This window comes from Trematomus bernacchii, unplaced genomic scaffold (genome assembly GCF_902827165.1).
Source record: "Trematomus bernacchii unplaced genomic scaffold, fTreBer1.1, whole genome shotgun sequence".
NCBI classification, from domain to species: domain Eukaryota; kingdom Metazoa; phylum Chordata; class Actinopteri; order Perciformes; family Nototheniidae; genus Trematomus; species Trematomus bernacchii.
The window spans coordinates 1807278-1831457 of NW_022987720.1; the positions used below are offsets into that span (position 1 = coordinate 1807278).

The following is a 24180-nucleotide window of genomic DNA, read 5'->3' on the forward strand; positions in this document are numbered from 1 at the left end:
AACTATTAAGAAAAACATTACCATATGAATCAATACCGAACAAAGGTGTTGGTAGATTGTCTCAAACTATTCATTTTACACAATACATCGTACATTCTGCATTGCATCAGGATGCAGCGTGTTTTTTCAATGACCAGACATAATGTGAAAACCAGAAATGAGTTTATGAAACACCAACTCCTGCCATCGCCTCCCGAGAGGAGCGAAATGGAGAGAAGAAAAAAAAAACAAGAAGGGGAGACAGAATCATTTCCTGCTGTTGAGAGACACAAAAAAAGGATGGATGAAGAGTGTTGAAGCACACAGGAGAAAAGAGAGAGAGAGAGAGAGAGAGAGAGAGAGAGAACAAAAAACACAATCTGTGAAAGATCTTAACTGTTATTGCCGTGTATTATAGCAGAGATATTTGAGGCTTTCAATTGAAGTTTGGGCTTGGTTTAATATCTTATCCACAATAAGACCTTGTTGATTTTATATAAATGATTTTAATTCAAGCTGCACATGAGAGCAGATTGGATGTTAAGCTGTAAATACAAACAAAACAGTTGTCAAAGAGAGTTGATTTGGAGTGTTTATCTTTTGTACGGTTTCTCTTTTGCGCCCTGTAGCTGTGTCTTCCTCCGTGCTGAAAGCTCTATGTTTATACCTGTCAGTCATGGGCTGCAGTCATGTGTGACAATGCTATCTGCCCATAGCATTGGGATGGCCAGCTTCCAAACCACAGATGTATTGTACACACTCTCTTTTAGTACACACACACACAGTGGTAGAACGGCAACCCGCATTTGTTTAATTCTCCCTCCATCTCTGTCATTTCTCTCTTTGATGTCCCACACAAAAGCACAAGTGTGACCAGCCTGCGGGCGGCGTGAGTCAGGGCTCACACACACATGATTACACACGTTCATAAGAAGTACTGTCCAAACACACACACTGACTCAACGTTAAACTATGTCCACCACCAAAGGACATGTCAAAATGTCGGTTTGTGGCCACAGTGATGAAGAGTCATGAGCGAGTGTTTAATGTTGCTTTTCTTGCAGTCTTCATGCATAGAAGTTTATTAAAAACACTTACACCTCTCAATGGGGGTTATGAACCCTGAGATGAGTGGTAGTTGCCGTGGTAATAACTAATAGGAATTCAAATAAATACTAAATATTGAAGTCAGACCTCTGCTCCACCACAAATGTTCATCTTCATTCTCCTCATGTCTCTATTTACTTCCACACACACACACTCTCACTTTACCACTACCACCTTGTGCACTGGTTTGTCCCACTCATGCATGTGGAACACATTGTAAAACCAAAGCACGCTGGCAGGCTGTGGGTTTGTATTGGAGCCCAGAAAGTGCACACACACATACACACACACTCCATAAAAGAGCCAGCAGGCCCGCAGACAATGTCTAGCGCCTCTGAACACATGCTCATGTAAGCTAACTGGTACGGAGAAGCATAACGTTTATGACTTTAGTGTGTGTGCAGTATGTCATTGAATGTGTTCAGCGAAATCTCAACGTGATATATAGAGGTGGGAGATTCCCAGCTGTGAGAGCATATTGCTGTTGATCTGTTATTCATTCAAAAATCACAGTTCATCTTTATTTTTCTCCCCCCCCCACCTCTTCCTCCCAGGTCTATGGAAATGCAGGACCTAGCCAGTCCTCATAACCGTGTGGGAGGTGGAGATTCGACGGGCTCCAAGCTGGACAAGAACAACCTTGGCAGCCCCTCCATCACAACCAATGGAACAGGAGGTGAGAAGGCCAAGAGTGTATGGTGTTGCAGTAATGAATGGGTATTTGTGTTTGAAATGGTAGAAAGGTTCGTTTTAGTGTTGTTGCTATACATGGTCTTGAGCATCTTTTATAAGTCGAATCTGTTTTCAATGTGTATTCAGGTATTATTTAGACTTCTAAGCTTTAGGAAGACAAAATGTGCTGTTTAAGTACTTAATTTCACATTTCGGGATGTACACTTCTGGTCACGAATAAGTGAGAAGATAATACCAAAATAATTTGAGGCTCTTCGCCATTAGCCTATTACATTAGCTTAGCACAAAGAATATAATTAGTGATAACAGCTCTGGTCTGTCCATAGGTGACAAAAACCCTTTAAAAAGAAGATTAAACAAGAGATAACATGTCAATTAGTTAGCTTAAACATTTGTTGGTAGGTGAATCTAGTTACCCCTGGACAGAGCCCAGCTAGCCTTTTCGAGTTAAGCTAACTTTCTGATGGCTGTAGCTTCGTTAAATCAATCTTCTCATCTTAACTTCGGCAATAGCACAAATAGGCAAATTGCCTAAAATGTTGAATATAATCCCTTTAAGGGCTTCTTTGTTCCATCTATGTTTTCATCTGAAATGAAGACCAGTCAACTTCACTCTTTGAAGTCAGAGTCACAGTGAAAGCCGGCTGTTTCAGATTAGGGCTCGACATGTCATGGTAACATTAATTGATGTCCTGATTTTTAAACAAAATAAGAACATATATTAAGTTGAAGGAAGCACTTCCACTATACATTCTGTTTTTTGTTTTCCCAGAAGAGATGCACTTCCAGTTGTTTTATGACATTTTGCTCCTGCTACAGCAGAGGTTGAAAGTGCATATTGTAAATTACTTTGGGCAAAAACACTGATGAGTGTAATGTAATGTAATGAAATATATTGCAAAATCATCAGTCAGAAAAACTTTCAACATGCAGAGATAAGTACTTTTTGAGGAATGTATAGGGACGGAAAGAGACGTACACATGCAAACACACACATACACACACACATCCTGCGCTGGCAGGAGGACTTGAGTAAACCACTGGAGGATGTGTGTAAACACGCGGTGAAGCACGTCTGCTCTCCTCCACTGGCCGCTTAGCAAAGTGTGTGTATGTGTGTGTTTTTGTCTGTTCAAGCCCAAAATCCCATTGGAAACTATTCACTCTACAAGAGCATTAAAGCATCACAGCTCTCGTAGATGTCAACACCAGTGAGCGCTCTCCTCTCTGTCTTCCACTTTCTTTTTCTTCCTTTTCTTTTCTTCTATCCGTCTGTGTTTCTCTTTCCTTCTTCTCATCTTTTCTACAGTCACCCTTGATCTCCTCCTCTCTCAGTGTCTGTCTGTAATTTTTTTGACAAGGCAGTTTGATGTAATAGCAATGGATGTAAGTGCTTTTGTTGAGGGCGATCCTTTGATCTATTGCTAATTTTAACAGGCAATGGAAACTAATGTAATGGAAAAAGTGAGATACTACATTTTAGTCAACTTCATGTGTCATCACACACAGACAAAGTCATACTGAGACTTAATCGTGCATTTAGACCATATTAGCACATTAAATCATTTTTGATGAGCTCACAGTTAATGGTTTTAGCAGACAAAACCAGGACTACACACTCACAGCCAAAACAAACTACATACCCAACATTCCCCTCACCTGACATCAGCCAGAGCCCCGGCCCGTTGGCCGTCTCCATAGCAACTCATTTGTCTTCATTAGGGCTTGTCCGATGGCTTGTATTGCTCCCAGAGGGGATTAATGAAGTTCCCCTGATCTAAATGGAGTTCTCAGATGTTCACTGATGATGAGTTTGAATCATGTTCAGAGAGAAACAAGAAAAGTCACCTAATAAAACGGCATGGAGGATTTTAAGGTGGTTCACAGGTGTGCTTCTTTTTTTGTAGTTTGGGAAAAAGCTTTATTGCTGTGCCAAGAGTAAAATAAGAAGATACAGTACCACTCTCATATCTTAAGGCGTTTATTATCAATACATTCACATTTGTGATGGATCACATGACTTTTTGTATGTGAAAGCTGTATGTCATAGTGACAAACCAAGAGATAATTATTATTCAACTCTGCTGTTCCCCTCATCAATACACGTAATTGTAGTTCGTCATTATTTTGGTTTGTCGGCCCAAAACAATGACCTGAAAACAGGGGAACAGCTAACATGGTTTAGCTCAGAATATTGTGTTTGTTTAATCTGTACCAAAACTAAAGCTTAAAAAAGAAGTTACATTTCTTCGTCAGGCTTATTGTAGTTTTTTACTGGTTGCCTGTTAACATCATTATGATGAGGTACATCAGAGGTGCCAGTAGGCAGAAGATATATACATTCCCACACTTTTTCCCTCTGCCTCCATATTTAAACTAAGTAAAGCAAATAAATATCTCACATTAGCTTCTTATTTAGTTTACAGACATGAGATTGGTATTCATAGTCTCATAGAACTCTGGACAAGAAAGCAAATAAGCATGTTTCCCAAAATGTTGAAGTATTAAATATGAATAATGATAAAATTGTCTACCTTTTAAGTTCATCAACACCATGTCCCATATACCTGAGACTGGCTCCTGGTTCTCAGTGCATCTTATCCTCACCACCTTCCCACCTTGCACCCTTTTAGGTGAAAACATGACAGTTCTAAACACGGCTGATTGGCTGTTGGGCTGCAGCAGCCCGCCCCCTGCCCCGGGCTCCAAGGACTATGGTACAGAGGTGCATGTGTGTGAATCTAAGGCCAGAGGTCATACAGTATTATCCCTTAAATACAAAAAAGAATGGGTTCCTATAGTTTAGGCTGGTCCTAGATCTGACGTTTTGTGTGCCAGAATTGCAGTGATTTTCTTTCTTTTTTCTTGCTGTGCAGTGTTCCCTGCTCTCTGGATCCCATTGGGTTTTTCACAGTGTGTGTGTGGAGTTGTTATACAGTTGCAGGGTTCCGACCAGTCAACACATTTATGAAAAGTTGGAGAATTTGATGAATCGGCTGGGAAAGAAAGTTAATATCAGTGGATTTTGACAAAACGGTCAAAAACACAAAGCTTTACAAAAATCAAAAATCAATGATAGTGGGAGCCCTGCACACGACACTCACTCCCATACTGGAACTGCATGGTAGTTTTTTTTGTATGTGTGTTTGTGAGTGCGCGACAGAACTTCCTTACTGGCCTCCCCTAACACTGATATTTTCCGTCTTCCTTAAGTGAAAACAGAGCCTATGAACAACAGCGATACAGTCACTACGACAGGCGACACCGCACTGGACACATACGCAGGCTCAGGTAACACACACATCTCTCTAAGAAATGCACTCATGTACTATTTCCTCATTGAAAAGGAAAAAAACAAACTCACGTCTCTGTCAGCTCTATATTAGTCTGTTTTCTCACACACACACAGACACCGTCATCCATTTCTGCTCCGCGGTGGGCCTGCTGAAAGCTTTAATCCCGTGAAGTATTGCCTGTCCTTGGATTGCGTCATCAAAGGCTGGCAGAGGGATGAGAGAGAGCGAGAGACATTTTTACACTTGTCTTTTTTTTTAGACTCACACACGACCCCGTGCTCCTTCACTCTGCAAAACACGCACACACTGAGACACAAAACCATTAAGCAACGCACAGTGAGGGTTTAGAAGCAGCGGGGTGTTTGTCAGTATTGAGCTCTGACATCTCAATGACCACAAACACACATTGTGTTTGACTTTGAGGCCCCCAGTAAGGGTTTCATGTACAGTGCTCTCTGAAGGGGGAAGACTTGGCCCCTCTCCATTGGAAATGCTTCAAATTATGTTTACTGGAAAAGCATTTCAATTCAAGCAAGCCCGAGGCCTTGAATTGTGCTATTCAGGAGTGGTTTTGTTGAACGTGAAAGGAAACAGATGATTTACGTCGACACCATCCGTAACCTCGTGTTGCCTTGTTGTTTTTTATTATTGTGCTGTTTTTAGTAATCACCAGCAGCGGATACAGCCCTCGTTCAGCTCATCAGTACTCCCCTCCTCTATACCCATCAAAGTAAGTGTGACAGAAGCTGGTTTCTAAAAATGATTATCAGCATGTCTCGTATTCTTCAATTGTATTGTCCCATTCTGACAACATTGTTTTTGTATCTACATTACCTGTTGTTCCTCTCCTTTTCCAGGCCCTACCCTCACATTCTCTCCACACCGGCGGCCCCCCCCATGCCCACGTACGCCGGTCAACCGCAGTTCAGCAGCATGCAGCAGTCCACCGTCTACACCGCCTACTCCCAGACAGGACAGGCATACGGACTGTCCTCCTATGGTACCAAGAAAAACATTTTAAAAAGACAAAGAGTGACATACAATAACAAACAACTGTTAGGAGCAGATTGATGACAAAAGCTGAAGAAGTCTTACTCTACAAATATGTTTTACAAATTAAACTACAGGTTCTGCAATACATAGAAAAAACACACAATGGAGATGGCAAACAAACATTTAAAATGAGATACATTTTCTCTTGTCTTTTTGATTAACTATTGTAGCTACAAAATTAGCATGCTATATATGTAAGTTATGGGTGCCAAATTAATAATTACCATTTATTTTTCAGTGAGAAATTCTATATTTTCACCATTATAAGCATGAAAAAAGGGATATCCAAATCAAAGATTGACACAAATTGAACTAAATACAAGTAAAGCCAGAAAGACAAGATTATTCAAACATTGATGATGGCATACCATTTAAGGTTTCAAGAAAATAAATTCTGTTAGCATTTCAGTTTTAACAGAACAGTTGACTGCTGCTGTAAAATTGCACTACATTGTATAATAGTCCTTTTGTTGTTGTTGTCCCAGACCTGGGTGTTATGCTGCCGGGCATTAAGACGGAGAGCGGCCTGGCTCAGAGTCAGTCTCCTCTGCAGACCGGCCTCAGCTACAGCCCCGGCTTCACCACCCCTCAGCCCGGACAGACTGCATACTCACCCTATCAGATGCCAGGTCAGTCTGAGACGTACACTATCAAATACCTTTAATGGCTCACCTTTCTCTCCTGCCACAAGTTAATAACGCACTCCTACAGTTTTAAATAAATCACACATCATCAGTAGTTCATCATTTTAATGCTATAACTTTGTGCGTGATTCCATTTTATTTTTCATTCTCTCTGTATAAGTCCATCTTCTCCTTTTTGTTCCAAGGTTCCAGTTTCACTCCTTCCTCAGGCCTCTACGCCACCAACAACTCAGTGTCCAACCCCGCCAACTATACTGCCACACAGCAGGTACCTTTGTGTTTATATACTGTGTGTGACGTGCAGGCTTGACGTTTACATGACATTTCATTTAGCTAAGGCTTTTTTCCAAAGTTTGGTTTAAACTGGACCGTCCAGCTGTAAGTTAGCTTGAGTAAAAAACATTTTCCCAAGCCCAAAAATACATTTCCTAAAGGAGTTCTTGCCAGCTTGAATTAACCACACTACAAGTTTGGTCAAGTGAAGGCCATTTTCGCAATTATGCTGCTGGCTAAAACTAAAGATGAGGATATTGCATGGTGCAGTAACAAAAAGTGGACCCGAAGTGATATTACAGTCACTAACCTGCAGAACTTTGCTTACCTCACGAAATAAAAATCGAATTACATTGTGACCCCGCAACAGGAACAAACTTATGAGTGAAACGGACAATTAGTCTTTGTGAAGGAGTGCTTTGTTCTGGATATTTCTTTATGTCTATTTGATGAATTATATGGAGGTAGTAAAATGCTTCAAGGGGAATTTCAATGTTCCACTATGATAGATGTGGCTGTTTATGGGAAGAAAGTCAAGGTTTGGCTTGTGTGGGTGGATTGAGGGGAATATAGTGTGTGTGTGTGTGTGTGTGTGTGTGTGTGTGTGTGTGTGTGTGTGTGTGTGTGTGTGTGTGTGTGTGTGTGTGTGTGTGTGTGTGTGTGTGTGTGTGTGTGTGTGTGTGTGTGTGTGTGTGTGTGTGTGTGTGTGTGTGTGTGTGTGTGTGTGTGTGTGTGTGTGTGTGTGTGTGTGTGTTTCAGTGTGTGTCTTTGTGTATATGAGTAAGGGACGTAAAGGGTGTATACAGTGTGGATGTGCATGCTTGCGTACACGCATCAATTGTATGTATGTGTGTGTGTGTGTGTGTGTTGGTGTGTGTATGCATTCATGTGGTATGCTCCACTTTATAACGATTCGTCGAGATGGACGTAGTGACAGGTTTAGAGAGCTGACTCGTAAAAGCGCCCATCTCCACTGGGTCAGTAAAAAGCAGCAACACAAGGCTTTAATTGTTTTGGAGATATAAACTACAGAACCGAGGGAATAAAAGATTTGAGAAATGAGAACGAGCACTTGTAAAGTCTCTCTTCAAAAGTCAGTTTGAACCTCCCCAGAAACCTCTTCCTGTAGTTTCTTATTGTTTTGTTCTTTTTGTCTTCGCACCCTTTGTGCTCATGTATCGTGTTATTCCCCGCAGGATTATCCCTCATATACGACGTTTGGCCAAAACCAGTACGCCCAGTATTATTCCGCCTCCACTTACGGGACTTATATGAGCTCCAACAGCGTGGACGGCACAGGCTCCACGGCGGCCTACCAGCTGCAGGACCCCGCTCCTGCCATGACCGGACAGGCTGCTGAACTTCACCCAGGTTTGTATTCAAAAGAATGAAAACACTCCACCAGAGTTCTTCCTAAGTCATAAATATGCAAACAAATGTTAAATCTCTCAGTTTCTTGATGCTGGCTCCATGATCTTGTTTTTTTTAGGAAAAATACCACAGTTTGATTAGCTGAGTTCAAACTCTTTCACCCATGATGAAGCACAGGAAGTAACTTCAGACTGTAGCCATAGTTACCTAGCATTGCACTCTCTAATTGGAGGATCCACATATGTTTACATTAGCCTCTGAGATTTGATTAGAGTTAAGTTATGTTAAATATTGCACTTTTGTAGAGAAAGAGAAAAGAAGTTAACCCATATGTACAGAAATATGACTTGGTGTTCTATTATATTTTTTGCACATAATTCCTGTGGTTTGTCTTGGCTGTTCCTCAGAAAGCCTGATTAAAGGAGCTTATCATTCTTCCTGTCACTGGCACTTTCCCCACTTTTCTCGCTGTTCCTCTTTTCTCTCTTGTTGGAGTTACAGTTTGCATTTGTGTTCTGTTTTTGTCGCTCACATGCTCTTTGTGTCTCTTTGTGTATCTACCCACCCCCTCTCTCTTGGTCTCTCCCTCTCACCCTGATTGAGACATAACAATATGAGAGCTGAAGCTTAGAGTCTGGTTCTAGTTACCACACAGCAGTGGGAGCATATGGCATTAGGAGTGTGTGTGTGTGTGTGTGTGTGTGTGTGTGTGTGTGTGTGTGTGTGTGTGTGTGTGTGTGTGTGTGTGTGTGTGTGTGTGTGTGTGTGTGTGTGTGTGTGTGTGTGTGTGTGTGTGTGTGTGTGTGTGTGTGTGTGTGTGTGTGTGTGTGTGTGTGTGTGTGTGTGTGTGTGTGTGTGTGCGCTCAAGAATGTGTGTCCACTCATAATGTGCTCCTGCAGAATTTTGTATCTTTGCATCAGATTACCTAACTTTTTCTAATTTATTGCACAGCTCCATCGCTCCCGCCCTATGTTTAATCTTTACATTTCATGCTACCATGAATCAGTCAGAATACCAATGGCACTTTTTTTTACGGTTCATTGGTAGTCTTTAAGTTGATCTGTTGTGCCAATTACGTTGAATTATTAAACCTGACAAGATGGCTTATTACTGTACCAAGTCTGAGTTATCGCTCTTCCTGAAGTTGATACCCCAGAACACCTGAGGGATCAGCCCAAAACCACATCATTACTGTTGCTTTAATGCGTTGAAAATATTTTTCTGATCGTTTGGGACGGACATTTGATCATTTGTACATTTTCAATGTTTAAAATGTTTAGCCCTGCCTGTGTTTGCCTACACTCTCAGGGGACTTTGATACAGTGCAGAGCCCCTCCACGCCCATCAAAGAGCTGGATGACCGAGCCTGCCGGAGTGGGGGGTCCAAGTCCCGGGGAAGGGGCCGCAAGAACAACCCCTCCCCTCCCCCTGATAGTGACCTGGAGGTAAGGGAGCGAAGAAAACACTCAGTTGACTCTAAGCGCTTACAGTTCTGACTTAATAATCCATAAAATCTCAGTGGAAATGTGCTATTCCCTTTGATCAACATCCTCTCTGCGCATTGAAATCTCAGAACAACAGAGAGGCTGATAGAGAGCCGGACCACCCACTTAACCCAGTTGAAAATAAAATTACATATGTGCTTAACGGATGGACATCTCACTGTGTCACTTTTTTTGTTCTCCAGAGGGTGTTCGTGTGGGATCTGGACGAGACAATCATCGTCTTCCACTCTCTGCTCACAGGCTCCTACGCACAGAAATATGGCAAGGTAAGATCCTGCAGTCTATTTTATTTCTCTTTGCCAAAGATTTTGATTAAACTATGCATCATTTTGCCTCAGATGCTTAAACAAATATCACAATGGAGGATCAATAACCAAAACCCTTGGAGAAAGGCTACATCTGCTCTACTGTTGAACTTCGACCCAAGAAAGCACTTAAAACGGCATTGTTCTCACTTTTAATAGAAGCAGACATGTCCCCATTATTTTTACAGTTTTAGTTTATTTTGCTCACTTCTAAACAGTAAACTCTGACTGTCCAGCTGCCGGAATCCTAATAAGACGGGCAGGAGTTGATAATATTGTTGATACCCTCTTCTGCCTTGCCTACAGTTATTACTGTGAGCTCAGAGGAATACCCTTTACAAGTAATCCTGCAGTCAGTGCTGTGGACTTTCTCTGCCCCGCACTTTGCCTTACAGGCTACATACAGGCTTAACCAGGCCCTGTGGTTTGTGCAGGTTGTTGGGGCAATATACAACTTTTCAGGAATAGTTTAAAAAAAAGAAATCTAAATAATTTATTGAAAAAGATCAGGAAAAAGTTATATTTTAAAATGGTAATAATAATACATAAATGTGATTTTAAGTAGGGATAGTGAATTGTTAATACGCCTCTGAATCCAAACCTCACCTACTTTTGTGGGGACTATTTTCATAGCTAAATGTTTCTCTATGTAGTCTCTTGTAAAATGCAACTCACAATGAGCACACCATTCGAATAAGCGTAATTCTCCTCAGGCGTACTACAGAGTGTTATGATCAATTTAGGATCATTACCACATATAATACAATATGTAAAAATGCATATCATATTATAAATACATTTAAAAGCCATTGATAATTGCCTTTGCTTACATTAGCTCAATGCTTATAATTGACTTGGACTGATGTTATTCCAATCTTTATTTTGAGCTTATTTGGTGGTCTCGCCCTCTCACCTCCCAGCTACACTGTTTATAGTTCCCTATATTTTAATAGTTCTTGGCTCTGATCCGGCTCATCCTATGTGGCCTAGGCTACAGATCTTTTTATTGGGTGACGTCGTTTCCTGTGGGCACCAGCGTAAGCCACCAGCCTTGCCTGTACGGGTTTCGCGTACCACTCTGAGCCTGCAGTCCATTCTGATATAGTTTGGCACTCAAACAAAAGCTGGCGCCGCACAAATACCATTTAGAGCCAGACCCGCATAGACTCATATAAGCCCAGGCATTTTACAGATAAGGGTTTGTGGGCAGTGATGTACTTCCGAGTTGGATCCGTGTCGTGGAATTTAATGTTGGGCAATTGAGATTGAATGGATAAAAGAGAGGCTTGGGACTTGTACAAGTTTGCATGTGAATGAGAAGGAGAACACACATGGTCTTGAAATTAATTCAACTTAGTTTGCTGTGTTTTTATCATAGAGAAATACTGAATACCAAAATATATCACAATTTAAATCTTGGCTTAAATACAAAAGCATTTTCAAATATTAAATTAAATGTTTTTCAATGGCTCAAATAAAGTTGCATGTAACTTCTGATAATGAATTATGTTTTTGTATCCAAATTAATGCAAAAGAAAGAATATGTTTTCACCTAATTTGCTGCGGCTGCCCTCGAGAAACTTAGTGGCAGCTGTGTCTGTTCACACCTCGCCCAAAATAGTGTTTACACTGTTGACATAGCAACCACTAGCCCTGAGCACCCTTCTCACGGGCTCTGGGAGTATAACTGCTTTAAAAGATGTTTCAATTTTTAATAAATATTCGTGTTCATAAAGTTATTATAATCAGTGATAATGTTCACATCATCATGAAGTGTTGAGTTTTCACCGCTCAAATAATAACAGCGGAGGGAGAGAGTGGAATTGTTCCAGGCTACCTTTGCCAGGCCAAAGTAATATTTGCTATTCTCTGTGATTGATTGAAATTTTCTGGCAAAATACTACAAAGAAAAAGCCAACTCAGCCTTTCTGGAGCCCAAAGCAATATCCAAAATGAACTGCTCAAAACGAATAAACACATTTGAGCAGTGAGTGTTTCGACACACTGATGTTAGTAACGTATCTCTGGCTGACAGCCAACGTAATAATTACCTGAGAGACAAACGTAAGTGCCTCTTGTCTCTGTGATTGACAGGTAAGAGGGACAAGAAATACCTATTATCACTATTAGCAGCTGTCAAGTTTTTTAGAGCTCTGAACACTTTCGGTGCCTGCTCGCTCACTTTCACTCTCCTTCCTGTTAGTTTCTTTCTATTCTGGTCCTCTGACGGCGTCAGCGAATCGCGCGGCGAGCTGTCGTCCCTTGCTGACCTATCACAGATGATGGTTTTTGCAGCTGAGCCCCGGGCCCACACATACACACACACAAACCATTCACATACCAAATACACTCCAAGTATCTCTCTCTTTGAGGGTGCTTGCTCCTTGCAACACACACATGAGGACACACACTCTTCCTCTCACCTCCCCTCACAAACACCCCACCACCACCAAGCATGAGGAATGTTGATGGGACAGAACAAGTGCAACCTGTCTGTCAGCATCTGCTGTGATGAGTGGAGCGTACCATCTTTAAAAGTGGGGGGTTATGGGGGCAGGGGTGTGAATAAAAAAATATTAGGAAGAGTGTGAAAAATTAAATCTATTATGGGTTGTCAATAATTGTTCATAATGGGGATGTCATGATGATAATGATGATTTTATCTTCCTTTAGGACCCTCCTATGGCCGTAACGCTGGGTCTGAGGATGGAAGAGATGATCTTCAACTTGGCTGACACACACTTATTCTTTAATGACCTGGAGGTGAGTCTGGCACATGCAAAACACACTTTTAAATAGTTTTAAGGGTGTGTCATAAGATTGGGAATTGTGTACAGTATTCCCATTTTGCACAAAGCTGACAGTTTCTTGAAGCCCGGCTGTCATTCAGTTGAAAACTACTACTGCCCCCTAGCGGTGTAAAGTGGTGTAACATGCTTTTTATATATTTGGCATCACTTTGTTTATATTTTCTAATTTTAGTTCTGTTAAAATGGTGTATGTTAAATAGATTAATACATGTTGACCAGAACATGTATTCAAACAGGGTTAATTAAGAATTGTTTGGTCTTCACACAGTTTATAGTTACTATTTAGGTTGCTATGTATAGCATTTAGTACATTTTACATTTATATTTTCATGCTTCATTTGTAATAGCAAATTCTCATAATGTATATAGCATACTAGTTTATTTTAGACACTTAGCTTAGCATCTGTTTTTGTATTTATCCTGCGTGGAATTAATAATATGTTCTTTGTGTGCACAGGAGTGTGATCAGGTACACATTGATGACGTGTCATCAGACGACAATGGCCAGGACTTAAGGTAGGCATTCAACAATTCACATTTATTTAAACAATAATAAGTATGATGTTAACACTGTTGATGTTATTGAATTTGTTTTATTATTATTCTTTACATTTTTTAATGATGGTAACATCCATTTATCAAAAATAACAATCACCTATATTTTTGCTTTGCATTTTAAAGGTAGTACTGAATTGCATTCTTAAAAAGACATATATGAATATTGAAAATAACCATTTGTTCTACCAGAGGAGATTTTTCAAATAAAACATATCATTATTATTGACAGTACTTACAGTTTTGCAACTGATGGCTTCCATGCAGCTGCAACCAGCGCCAACCTGTGCCTGGCTACGGGGGTCCGCGGCGGGGTCGACTGGATGAGGAAACTGGCCTTCCGCTACCGACGGGTCAAAGAGTTGTATAGCTCGTACAAAAACAATGTGGGGGGTAAGCCAATCTGACGGGAATACTGGACACGAGGGACAGACCAAAGGCTGATAGAGAGGGGGGGAGAATACCTTGTTATACATATATATATTGTAGTGGCCAAAATCCCAAAAAGCTTGTCTTGTAACTCGATACCTCAAAAGTTATTGTTCTTGGCCACATGTAGAGCTTGGGGCTGGGAAGCAGTGTCAGACTCGCAGTACAAAATCCACTGGACGTTTTGGTTGCTTTTCAACGTTTATTTCCAGCAAACAAAATACAAAAACAATATTTAACGTAAACTTAAACACCAGATCCTAATAATCCGTCTTTTACTAAACATAAGGTTGCGTCTGCGTGTTAATGACGGTATTGCTGCTGCCTGCTGCCCTCCCGTCACACACCGCACCTCCAACTTAAAGCTTTAGCCCCGCCCCCTTCACCTGAGCAAAGCGCACCTCTCACTGAAACAGAAAAATGCATTAATAAAGGTTCCAAATAAATCAAAACAAAATAAACTTAAATGCGGCTTCTACATATATATATAAACAGGGTATCCAAATTATTATAAAACAATCATTTTAATGTATCTTATAGTATAGCTGAATTTGAGGAAACCTCCTCTAAAGGCATTCAAGGGAAGATTATTCAAAGACAGAAAACAGAGATTCAACATGGAATGGGAAGCCACGATCTGGAAACAAGTATTAAATATATACTAGTGGGCATGACATACAGTATTTGCAAACTGTACATGTACATAAATATGATAAAGGCTGCAGTCTATGTTTATAAAAGCACAAGTGTTTATATCTGTTTTTAAAATGTGGGTTTAATGAAAGCAGAGATCAAAAACAAAGCTGCTGTTGGACTATACATTTAGCTTATTCCTAATAAAATAATGATTTTTATTTGACCAATTTTAGGGTTTAATGAAGGATATATTCAGTGTTTCCTCCTGAGATGTATTAACACTAAAGTAGACCATAGACTTAGCTTACTGTGTTTGTACCTTTCCTGATTTATATACATGTGTGATGCTTTATACCGGTGTGTGTGATGCTTAAAGCTGCGAGGGGTTACTGAATATCATGCTGTGTTTTAGGCCTGCTCGGTCCCGCTAAAAGAGACGCCTGGCTGCAGCTCAGAGCCGAGGTGGAGGGTCTGACTGACTCCTGGCTCACCCACGCACTCAAGTCGCTATCCATCATCAGCTCCAGGTGCCATTTTGTGACATATTTCACATCACACAGACTTGTATCGCTCTAATCCTTCTCTCTGTTAATTTAAAAGGTTAAGATTTAGAGCGTGGGAACTAATCCATATTCAGCATCAAAGTACATTTACTCATGACCCAGCTTTACACGGTCTGCTCTCCGTTTGTGTGTCCCTCAGGAGTAACTGTGTAAACGTGATGGTGACCACAACGCAGCTCATACCAGCGCTGGCTAAAGTTCTCTTATATAGTCTGGGATCTGTTTTCCCCGTGGAGAACATTTACAGTGCAACGAAAATAGGTAAGACACAAACACTGGTGCACACACACGTTCCATTCACTTCTAGGTAATAATCCAATAAGGATGAAAATAAATTGAATGTAGAATTGGAGTAACTAAATAGTAGCTGACTATATATTTGATGTATTGTATTTAAATGCTCAAAGGTCACATGCATTCTGTTCTGTCCATTATTTTTGATGTTTCTTCATCTACTCCATGTGGTCCAGATATCCTGTTTCTTGTTATGATATAATTGCTTTAGTTGGGCTCAGGTTCATTGAGCGGCTGGTTAGGATTGTTTGAGTTATAGTTTGTTGTATTTCATATGGTGTGTGTCGGAGCAAGGACGTTGACTTAGAGCAAGAGGCTATCAATTAACTGTACAATTATAGTATTTAGCAAAGTTTAAAAATTCCAATATATACATAAAATCAATATTTAAGCACACCAATAACTACACAGCTAGGCTACTAACATTGTTTTCTCTTGCACATTGAAACAAATGAATTAGAAAGTCTTCAGTGCTTTGAATGGGTTATCTCAGTGACACTGTATTATTTACACATATTTCCATGTACTTTGAATTTAATGATTTCATACAAATTACAATTAATCGCAATTTAAACATAAGTGACATAGCGCTTGTGATTCCAAACTGAAAATACCTGTGAGTAATGCTAACTCTTTGGACCAGCATTAGACCATACATCTTCCGATTAAAATGATTTAGAAGGTTTATTTCAAGATTATCAACAATGTATTATTTGAATCACTTTCACTGATAGAATGAAGAAGGGTTAGGCCTACATCCGTCTTTTCCTTACTCCATAGTTTACAATAAACGACAACAATGGATGTTATTGATGAATGAATGGTATGATGAATTAAATGTTACTGATGCAAGGATTTCATGGACGCAATAAACTCCTTGTCTTCCGTAATGGATTGTCCACTCTACGCCATGAAAAGGAGATAATTGTGCCTATCAACACCCCCGATGTATAATCACTTAATAATGACATCATCCCCTGGCTGAATGCTTAGTTTGACTGCAGCCCTTTTACTCCAGCTCACACTGACCTAAACAACAAATCCATCGTCACATCACATGAAGTCCTGCTCTTGAACATCTCCAACACTTGTGGGATCTTCCAGGCCAGATGCCCACTTTCTGAATGGAGTCCGTTAGCAGGAAAAAACGCAACTGGTTACGCCAGTGTACCGCAACTGTGGCCAACACTAAATCCTATTCAACCACTCGACATCAAGAAAACAAAACAACTCGGATTAGAAATGGGGTTAGAGAGCCAAAACATCCAGGAAACAAAACTCAAAGCCAAGTGTGTGAGTGTGTGTGCTTGTGAGCTAATGTTACACCCAGTTCAACCCCCACGGCGCCTTGATTCAAACGGACGTAGCAATGTGGAAACCATGACAACTGCCTGATGTTTAGGACACAAGTGTTTCAGGTCAAACGCCGGATCACGTAGACTCATGGATACTTTGCATATGGAATTACTCTAAATGCAATTAGCGCTGTATAGAAGGAAGGCTAAAGGTTAGCATGGGGTGTGACCTCTGACATCAGTCGGAAAAATGTTGTGGCAACCAGATATTATATTTATCTGAAAGTGTGTGTGTGTATCAACCTTGATGCATACAACTCAGATTTTTGATGTGTTTAATTCCCATTCCGACCACTAAGGAAAAACCTGTGAAAGCCATTTGTTTGTCTCCAGGCAAAGAGAGCTGTTTTGAACGTATAGTCTCCCGCTTTGGCACTAACATTACATATGTTGTGATTGGCGATGGGAAGGATGAAGAGCATGCGGCCAGCCAGGTAAACAAACGACTTCAAAACGTTGACCCCTCTGACCTTGTGACCCTCCTTCCTCCCCCCTTTGTTTATTTGTTTTTTTGCAGGAAAAGAGAGTTGCTTTGAACGCATAATGCAAAGGTTTGGCAGGAAAGTAGTGTATGTTGTAATTGGGGACGGTGTGGAAGAGGAGCAGGCGGCCAAAAAGGTAATGGACCCGCAACCTCACCGTGACCCCGCCTACTCCACACAGTGTGAGCTCTGATTGGAAGAAGCCTGCCTTTCTTTGCTGTAGAGGATTTGTGTTACTTTTTTTCTGTTCTACTTGCTCTTGCTTTTTCCTGTTTTATAAAGTGGCAGGTGACTTTTGATTGTCAGGGTGACAATTTGAGACTAAGGCTTGGCAAGTGTACATTTTGGACCTACTTTTGGAAGTCAAATATACCAAATTCGTGAGCCACCTGCAGCTACAATTCAACTTAATGTGTGTCACATTTGACATGAATGGCTCCGAAATGTACACAATGATTTGAACAATGTGATTTGTTAAGCGCAATAATGCTGTTTTTTTATCCAGTGGTGTGCAAAGTCTTTTTTCATTGGTACTGTAGTAGAAAAGCTATATCCCAACAAAGAAATATGACAAATATTGACAATCAAGGACATATTTCCTGAAGTGAAAATGTAAATCCCATCTTTCCTCCAGCTTTGGGTTTCATTGTTGATGCTGGGTGCTGGGATTGTTAAAGGAGAAGTTTGACATTATTGGAAAAGATCACAATCACTTTCCTGCTGAGAGTTAGATGAGAAGAATAATATCAATCTCTGCCCCTTAAACATAATGCTACCGACAGTTAGCTTAGCATATAGGCAGCTTATAGTGCAGTTAACTGTTTTTCAATGTTGTTGTAATGCTAAGCTAAGGGCACAGCTGTAGCCTTATTGATATAAGAGTTATAATTATCTTTCTATCTCAATTAACTCTCAGCACAAGAGCAGATAAGTACATTTCTCCAAATGCTGAACTCTTCCTTTAAGCCTTATGATTGCATGGATTTTGTTTGCAGTGCTTTTGCAAAGCAAGCAGCTACAAGCTACTGTAGTGTAGCTTGCATGAGTTTAGGTGGCGGTGTGCAGCTCTGCTAACAGTACTGTTGGTTCTAATGATGTGTGTTCACTCCACAGCACAACATGCCTTTCTGGAGGATATCCAGCCACTCTGACCTGCTGGCACTACACCAAGCACTGGAGTTTGAGTACCTGTAACTATTATAGCAATATGGACTCATGCAATGTTACCGTGGACATGGTCAGCCCCCTTCTTTTGTATAACTATTTAAGAACAAACAATACACTGCAACCGTTTTTGTGATTTTTTTTTGTCTTGTTGAACGTCTGGATTTACAAACTCTGAACGGTCTTAAGAAGAGGTGAAAGGAGGTAAAGAACTGAACAGTGGGCTTAAGAGGTGTCTCGAATACCCAGCTCAGCCCCTGTGGCCCCTATGCTGCGAACAGACCGCTGTGAAACCCCCCCTCTACTGTCCCTGCAGCTGACTGGAAGCCTGTAAAGGCTCAATGCCTCCCTTGGCCTGGGAGGATGTTTCTGGGGCAACTCCTGGATGTTTGGTTTGATGGAGGGCAGCCAGACTAGTCTCAGGCCTGCTGAGGGTCACCTGGGAGGATGTTCAAACCACGAGGGCTTCTCTGTACAGGCATTCTGTGTGCGGGGTTAACAGCTGCTTTTTTTTCTAAGTGTTTTCTTCCTGGTGGTATAATAATCACAACACAATGCAGCCTGCATCAGAAACTTGTGTAAATTATTTACAATAAACTTAAGGGCAGTGGTGGATGTTTTTGTGAAGGAAATGAAATGCATTTTTGGGGTCTTTGTTTTTTTTCTCCACTCTGGATTTTTGTAATTGTTTGGGCAGGGGAATTGAGGATGTGCGTCATGATGTGTTGTGCCTTAATGTGTTTGAATGTCTTTTCTTTATTCAGAAATGTCTATGTATGTAGATATAAAGGAGAACTTATACAAATGACCTATGCATCTCGTCTTTCCTTTTAAACTGATCCAACATGCATGTACAGGTAGTGCTGCTCATTATTGAAAATTATATTTGCAGTAAGCTAATCATAAAGCACACAAGACATCTGCGGTTTGATTAACTCCCCAACCTTTGGAGCAATCAATTGTATTCCTTGCTTACTTGTTAACCCGGGGACCCAGCAGTTATTGAATAATCAGTTTTATACAAAACTTTTTTTAAAACTCCGTCCACCCAGCAAAAGCCATAAATGTTCCAAATAATCTTATAAAATAGAGCACCATTATGTCCCAGGGGACAGAAATAAGGATGTTTGTGCATTAAACACAGCACTTCAAATGAAGCCTGTCAGCCAGTCTGAACTTTAAAGGGGACCTATCATGCAAAATGCACTTTTTGATGTCTTTTATACATGTCCCCGGTGTGTCAGGGAACTCACAAAACCCTCTCTTTTCCTCACAAATCTCTAAAAACGGGGGTACAACAGAGCTGATCCAGAATGTAGCTGTATCTGCCGGTAGAATTCTAAACAGGCATTAGCTTCCCCTCCTTTTTTCAAGATAAGGACCCCGAACCTGCAGTTCTCTAATGGGGCATTTCCACCATGGCGCGGAGCTTAAGCGGAGTTTAAGCGTGCCGGGCCCGTTTTTGGTTGCGCTTCCACTAGGCCTAGTTCCAGCCCGGGGGTACTTTTTCACCTCTTTTCTGGCCCGACAAAATCGTGGTTCTATCGGGGCCAACAAACAGGGCTGAGTTTGCTAAACTAGAGAGAATCGCTGGCAAGGGGGCTACAACTACAACAAGATGAACATATTTGACCGTGATTTAATTGTAATACACATTTCAAAAAGATGCCGAAGTAACAACATACTGATACCGGTTAGTAAAAACCATGAATTAATGCTTTGACAAGTCTGCAGACAGACGGCAGGTGAAAAACCTTTTAAAATGCGTGTTTTCTAAATGGAGATTGGCTAAGCTAACGCAATATATGCTCCGACCGTCCACACTCACAACGGCCTATACAGACATAAATAAAGCAGCGACTGTATTCACCATGACACAGGCAGTCTGTGGTTTGTACTTTAACTTTTGTCTAGTTTCTGAACAGATATGAGGAGCTGTGAGCTTGAGTGCTAACAGCTGTGTTGTTTTTCTGGGGTTTTCATTGAAGATGACGTCACGGCTCCGCCTACACTGCGTTACTATAGTAACTACCCCAGTTCCTGAACTGTAATGGAAGCGCAGCATGAAGTGAGCCGGCCCTAACAAGGCCCAACGCGGCCTAGCAGTACCGAGCGAGGCCGACCGTGTGGTGGAAATGCGCCATAACAGGCCTGAAATAGAGGGATATCTAAAAATGCATAATCTGTTTGGTATTTTGAGCAAAACACATCAGACATGTTTTTATATATCCGAGAATCATAATATATGCCTAAAACTAGCATAATAGGAGACCTTTGGACAGACCAATTTAATATCACTGCCAGTGTTTAGTTTGGGTGAGACTTGTCTGGAAAAAGGAACACTTCGGACAACTGCATAATTTTCACTTTTTATTGACATTTTATTTTTTGCCTTTGAAGTATTCCTCAATCACATCCTTGGCTTGAGACTCCTTGCCGTAGTCCTGTAAACAGAAAAGTACAGTTTGAGATGAGCAGATTAGACGGTTGACTAAGCTACAAATAACAGCGGAAGCAATATCATCAGCCAAGTATCCAGATGTGTTGAGGGCCTTGTTGGGTCAAGGGATATTTACATTCAGTCTTACCCACCTAAACACATTGTGTGAATAATAGTGGTAAAACTGAGCATTAGTTTATATAGTACTCAAAAGTATAGCCCCAAAAACACATCTGTTAGGCTCTGCTAAAAATGACACTAAGCTGAGCAACACTTGACAGGACAGACTCACTGTAAAGGCATTCAAGGCTATTTAATTCCCATAAGTTTATGTACTTTTAGGAAAAAACGTTATAGCTTACTCTGTCATTACATTTACCTGCATCTATAGACATTTTGAAGAAATCTTCAACATATGCTCCTCCCATTATGGGAATCATTGCAGCCCATTCAAATAAACACTAGAAATTAATATACAGGCATGTTGATTGGAATAAACAGCAAACTACGAGATAAGTCAGACATGACCCATCAATCATGGTGCTCCTTTCCATTCGTTACTATTTGTTGCCATTCTTAGGGACCCCAGAAACCACAGTTAGACGAAGGGGCTCGTACCCTGGCTTTCATTTGGCCAGATGTTTTTAAACAACAGCTGCATGGCACAAAGCACAGCAGCTGCACTTGTCTGGCAGATATATTGTGTATACTTAGCAGGAATATGTTGAGGGTATAGTCTATTCTGTTTGTTTTTCTTGAATGTAGGCAAAAAAATGAAGTGAACAGCATCATTTACCTTGACCACCACACAGCTGCAGCCCACAATCTTACGGGGTTTGCCCTCACGGTCGATCTTGCACAGACCGACCCACTCGCCGAGCTTCTTGTTGTCATCAACCTGAAATAAGGTTCAACAGCGTATTTTAACTTGAGTCATTCCTGATAAACAATGGTGTAATTATAATTTATTTTTTCAACAAAACGGCAGCAATACGTGTACTCTTGCTGCACCGCCAACAGGACCATTTCACATCTCTTTCCATTTGTTCATGTGAATTTCCCAAACCAGATACTTGATCAGTCGGTTATGAGCAGCCTTGTTACCTTTATCAGGTTGATCTGATGCTCCGCACAGAGAGCTTCCACCAGCTTGACGTATGTGGGCTCATCGCAGTTGCCTGCAAGGGCACAGAGATGGGCTTGACGCCTGAAAAAAAAAAAAAAAAAACATGATTTAGTTTGCAGCAAAGGCAACATTAACACATTCCCAAAAATGTGTGGCACATCAAGACAAAAATTGGGTAACATTGGCAGGTATCCACACAAAGGTTCAGTAGAGGGAGCCAGGATGTCATCCGGGATGCATTCAAGGACGAAACCACATTTAAAAAAATGTAACTAAATTAAACATACTTGTCCAGGGCCTTGGCAGCCTCACGGATACCACGGGCGAGGCCATCGTGGATAAGTGCGGTCTTGAGCACTTCAGGGAGAGCAGTGTTGACATCCATCACACCCGTCGAAATACCTCCAGCAGCACCTCCAGCAGGGACTGCAGCAGGGACGCTACTAAAAACAGAATTTTTTTGTGTTTTATTTTAGCAAAATAGGCTTCATAGATTAGCAGATTTCAGTTGAGCTTCTGGCGTTGTCAGAACAGGGTTCTCACTCATTGTAGAGAGAAGGGGTATCCGACAAAAGAAAGAAAGTCATCATTCAAGCGCCAGAGAACTCGCTTAAAGTGGGAATAGCACACTGAGCATTTCATTGTATGCCTGAGGACAGCTGACCATTTAAGTGGGATGGATAATATAATCCCTGTCTGGTGCAAGTTCTGCATGGAATAAAACAAGAGCCTGAAAGTAAAAACTTACAGGCTAAATGTAAGCATTCAGTGCTTTTCTACAAACCTTGACTTTTTAAAATAGCCATTGTGTCACAATGAAGTCCAAATGCGTTGATATCGTATTACATTTGGCTTTAACCACTTTTGCTTGTGATATTAAAGTGCACCGATTCTGCCTTTGCAGACAGGGTACTTCAGATTAAAGGGGACCTGGGGTTATGTTTTAATAATTATGCAGCTACTGACTTGCTCAGTAACATGGCAAATTCAATGGTAAAATATGTTGGCATAGCAAGAGCTGATCAAAACAACCACGTTCAACTTTTGTTTTTTTAGCCTTCCCTATACTTGATAACTGCTGCACACGCAGAAATATGTTTGTCTAATCACCTCACAGTATAAGTTTACATGCTGCTAAGCTAGGTAGCTAGCGGTAGCTTCGGCAAAACAATAGACTACAACTAACATTTATAACCGCACAAGTGTGGGCGACATGTTCTCAAAATAATTTAAAGTTTCAGCCCCTCTATCACCACTTTTCACAGAGAGTAAGAACAGTTTTTTTGTTAGAAATCCCTCGTTTTGTTGGTTAGCGACAGATAGAAGAATGTAATCATGCTCACCCTTCCTCGGCCATTGTTGATTATCGATGGATGTTGGATATAACGATCTGAAATAAAGAACATAAATGAAAGAATAGTTGTTATTAAACATAAACGGTTCATGGTGATGACTTTATATATCAAGATGTTTGATAAATCCTTTAGATTGTGCCGGTAGTGGGAGAAACGTACCCTGTCCTCCTCTCGGTCAGCGGGTAAAGAGGACGTCATAGCTCCGCGACATTGCTTTAAAAGCAGAAGGCCCCGTCCGTTCTTTATAGGGTCGTCCAGTATGCTGCCTGTTTTAGTTTCAATGTTCAATATTACACAAATAAATGAATAATTATGAAATAATTGTAGGTGGACAAACTCAGGCCCTTTTACTTCTATACAAATGGTAATACCACAGTGTAAAAGAAAAAGTGGAGTAAAAGTCCTTTATTTGTTGTTTTTACTTAACTTAAAGTGCAAAAGTATTAACATCAAAATATATCTAGAGCTACTAAGCTACCAATAGAAGGCTACTAATTCTGCACAGCTGCCCATATCTATATACTGTATTTATATATATATATAGTTTGGTCTTTCAACAGGGTTTTTATTTTATTTTCGTGGCACCCAGAGAGACATACTGAAAGCCTCCCAGCAAGCACTAGTGGCCTGGGGGAACCTACACAGTCTACGGGGAACCGTTTTATAGATGTTATTCTCTGTTCATGCATGGCTCTGCAATCTAACTGTGTTTCCACTTTTTCAACAATTACATTTAGTTATTAA

At 40.8% G+C, this 24180-nt stretch overlaps 2 protein-coding genes and 2 non-coding genes across 20 annotated transcripts in view; 1 reads left to right on the forward strand and 3 right to left on the reverse strand.

Annotated features, from left to right (window-relative positions):
* eya4 (EYA transcriptional coactivator and phosphatase 4) overlaps positions 1-19323 on the forward strand; it is a 40991-nt gene extending 21668 nt beyond the window's left edge. For 2 of the 16 annotated variants that reach the window (XM_034143633.1, XM_034143639.1), the window contains 16 exons: positions 1641-1762; positions 4413-4496; positions 4993-5070; positions 5739-5805; positions 5933-6075; positions 6614-6757; positions 6958-7040; positions 8242-8416; positions 9726-9862; positions 10105-10188; positions 12901-12990; positions 13495-13553; positions 13825-13985; positions 15070-15184; positions 15360-15481; positions 17203-19323. In XM_034143633.1, coding sequence (XP_033999524.1) covers positions 1641-1762; positions 4413-4496; positions 4993-5070; positions 5739-5805; positions 5933-6075; positions 6614-6757; positions 6958-7040; positions 8242-8416; positions 9726-9862; positions 10105-10188; positions 12901-12990; positions 13495-13553; positions 13825-13985; positions 15070-15184; positions 15360-15481; positions 17203-17405 — 1867 coding nt within the window. In that variant the 3' untranslated portion in view covers positions 17406-19323. Of the gene's footprint in view, positions 1-1640; positions 1763-4412; positions 4505-4992; positions 5071-5738; positions 5806-5932; positions 6076-6613; positions 6758-6957; positions 7041-8241; positions 8417-9725; positions 9863-10104; positions 10189-12900; positions 12991-13494; positions 13554-13824; positions 13986-15069; positions 15185-15359; positions 15482-17202 lie in introns of those variants that run through there. The other 14 variants (XM_034143638.1, XM_034143642.1, XM_034143641.1 and 11 more) reach the window with 12 other exon arrangements.
* Positions 19324-20872: 1549 nt separating this feature from the next.
* Positions 20873-23657, reverse strand: rps12 (ribosomal protein S12). Of its 2 annotated transcripts, XM_034144009.1 has the most exons (6): positions 23596-23657; positions 23425-23471; positions 22369-22524; positions 22060-22162; positions 21752-21853; positions 20873-20959 (listed from the first exon to the last, which is right to left on the reverse strand). In XM_034144009.1, the coding sequence occupies exons 2-6, from the start codon at positions 23436-23438 to the stop codon at positions 20897-20899; spliced, it is 438 nt and encodes a 145-aa protein (XP_033999900.1). In that variant the 5' UTR covers positions 23439-23471; positions 23596-23657; the 3' UTR covers positions 20873-20896. The 2 variants fall into 2 exon arrangements, with proteins under 2 accessions (XP_033999900.1, XP_033999901.1); XM_034144010.1 differs by lacking the exon at positions 23596-23657 and having other exon boundaries at positions 22369-22521.
* LOC117493713 lies at positions 22237-22320 on the reverse strand. The gene has a single exon (XR_004557026.1). It is a non-coding gene; the product is annotated as a small nucleolar RNA SNORD100 (small nucleolar RNA).
* On the reverse strand, positions 22601-22677 carry LOC117493682. Its single transcript, XR_004556997.1, has one exon. It is a non-coding gene; the product is annotated as a small nucleolar RNA SNORD101 (small nucleolar RNA).
* Positions 23658-24180: the final 523 nt, after the last annotated feature.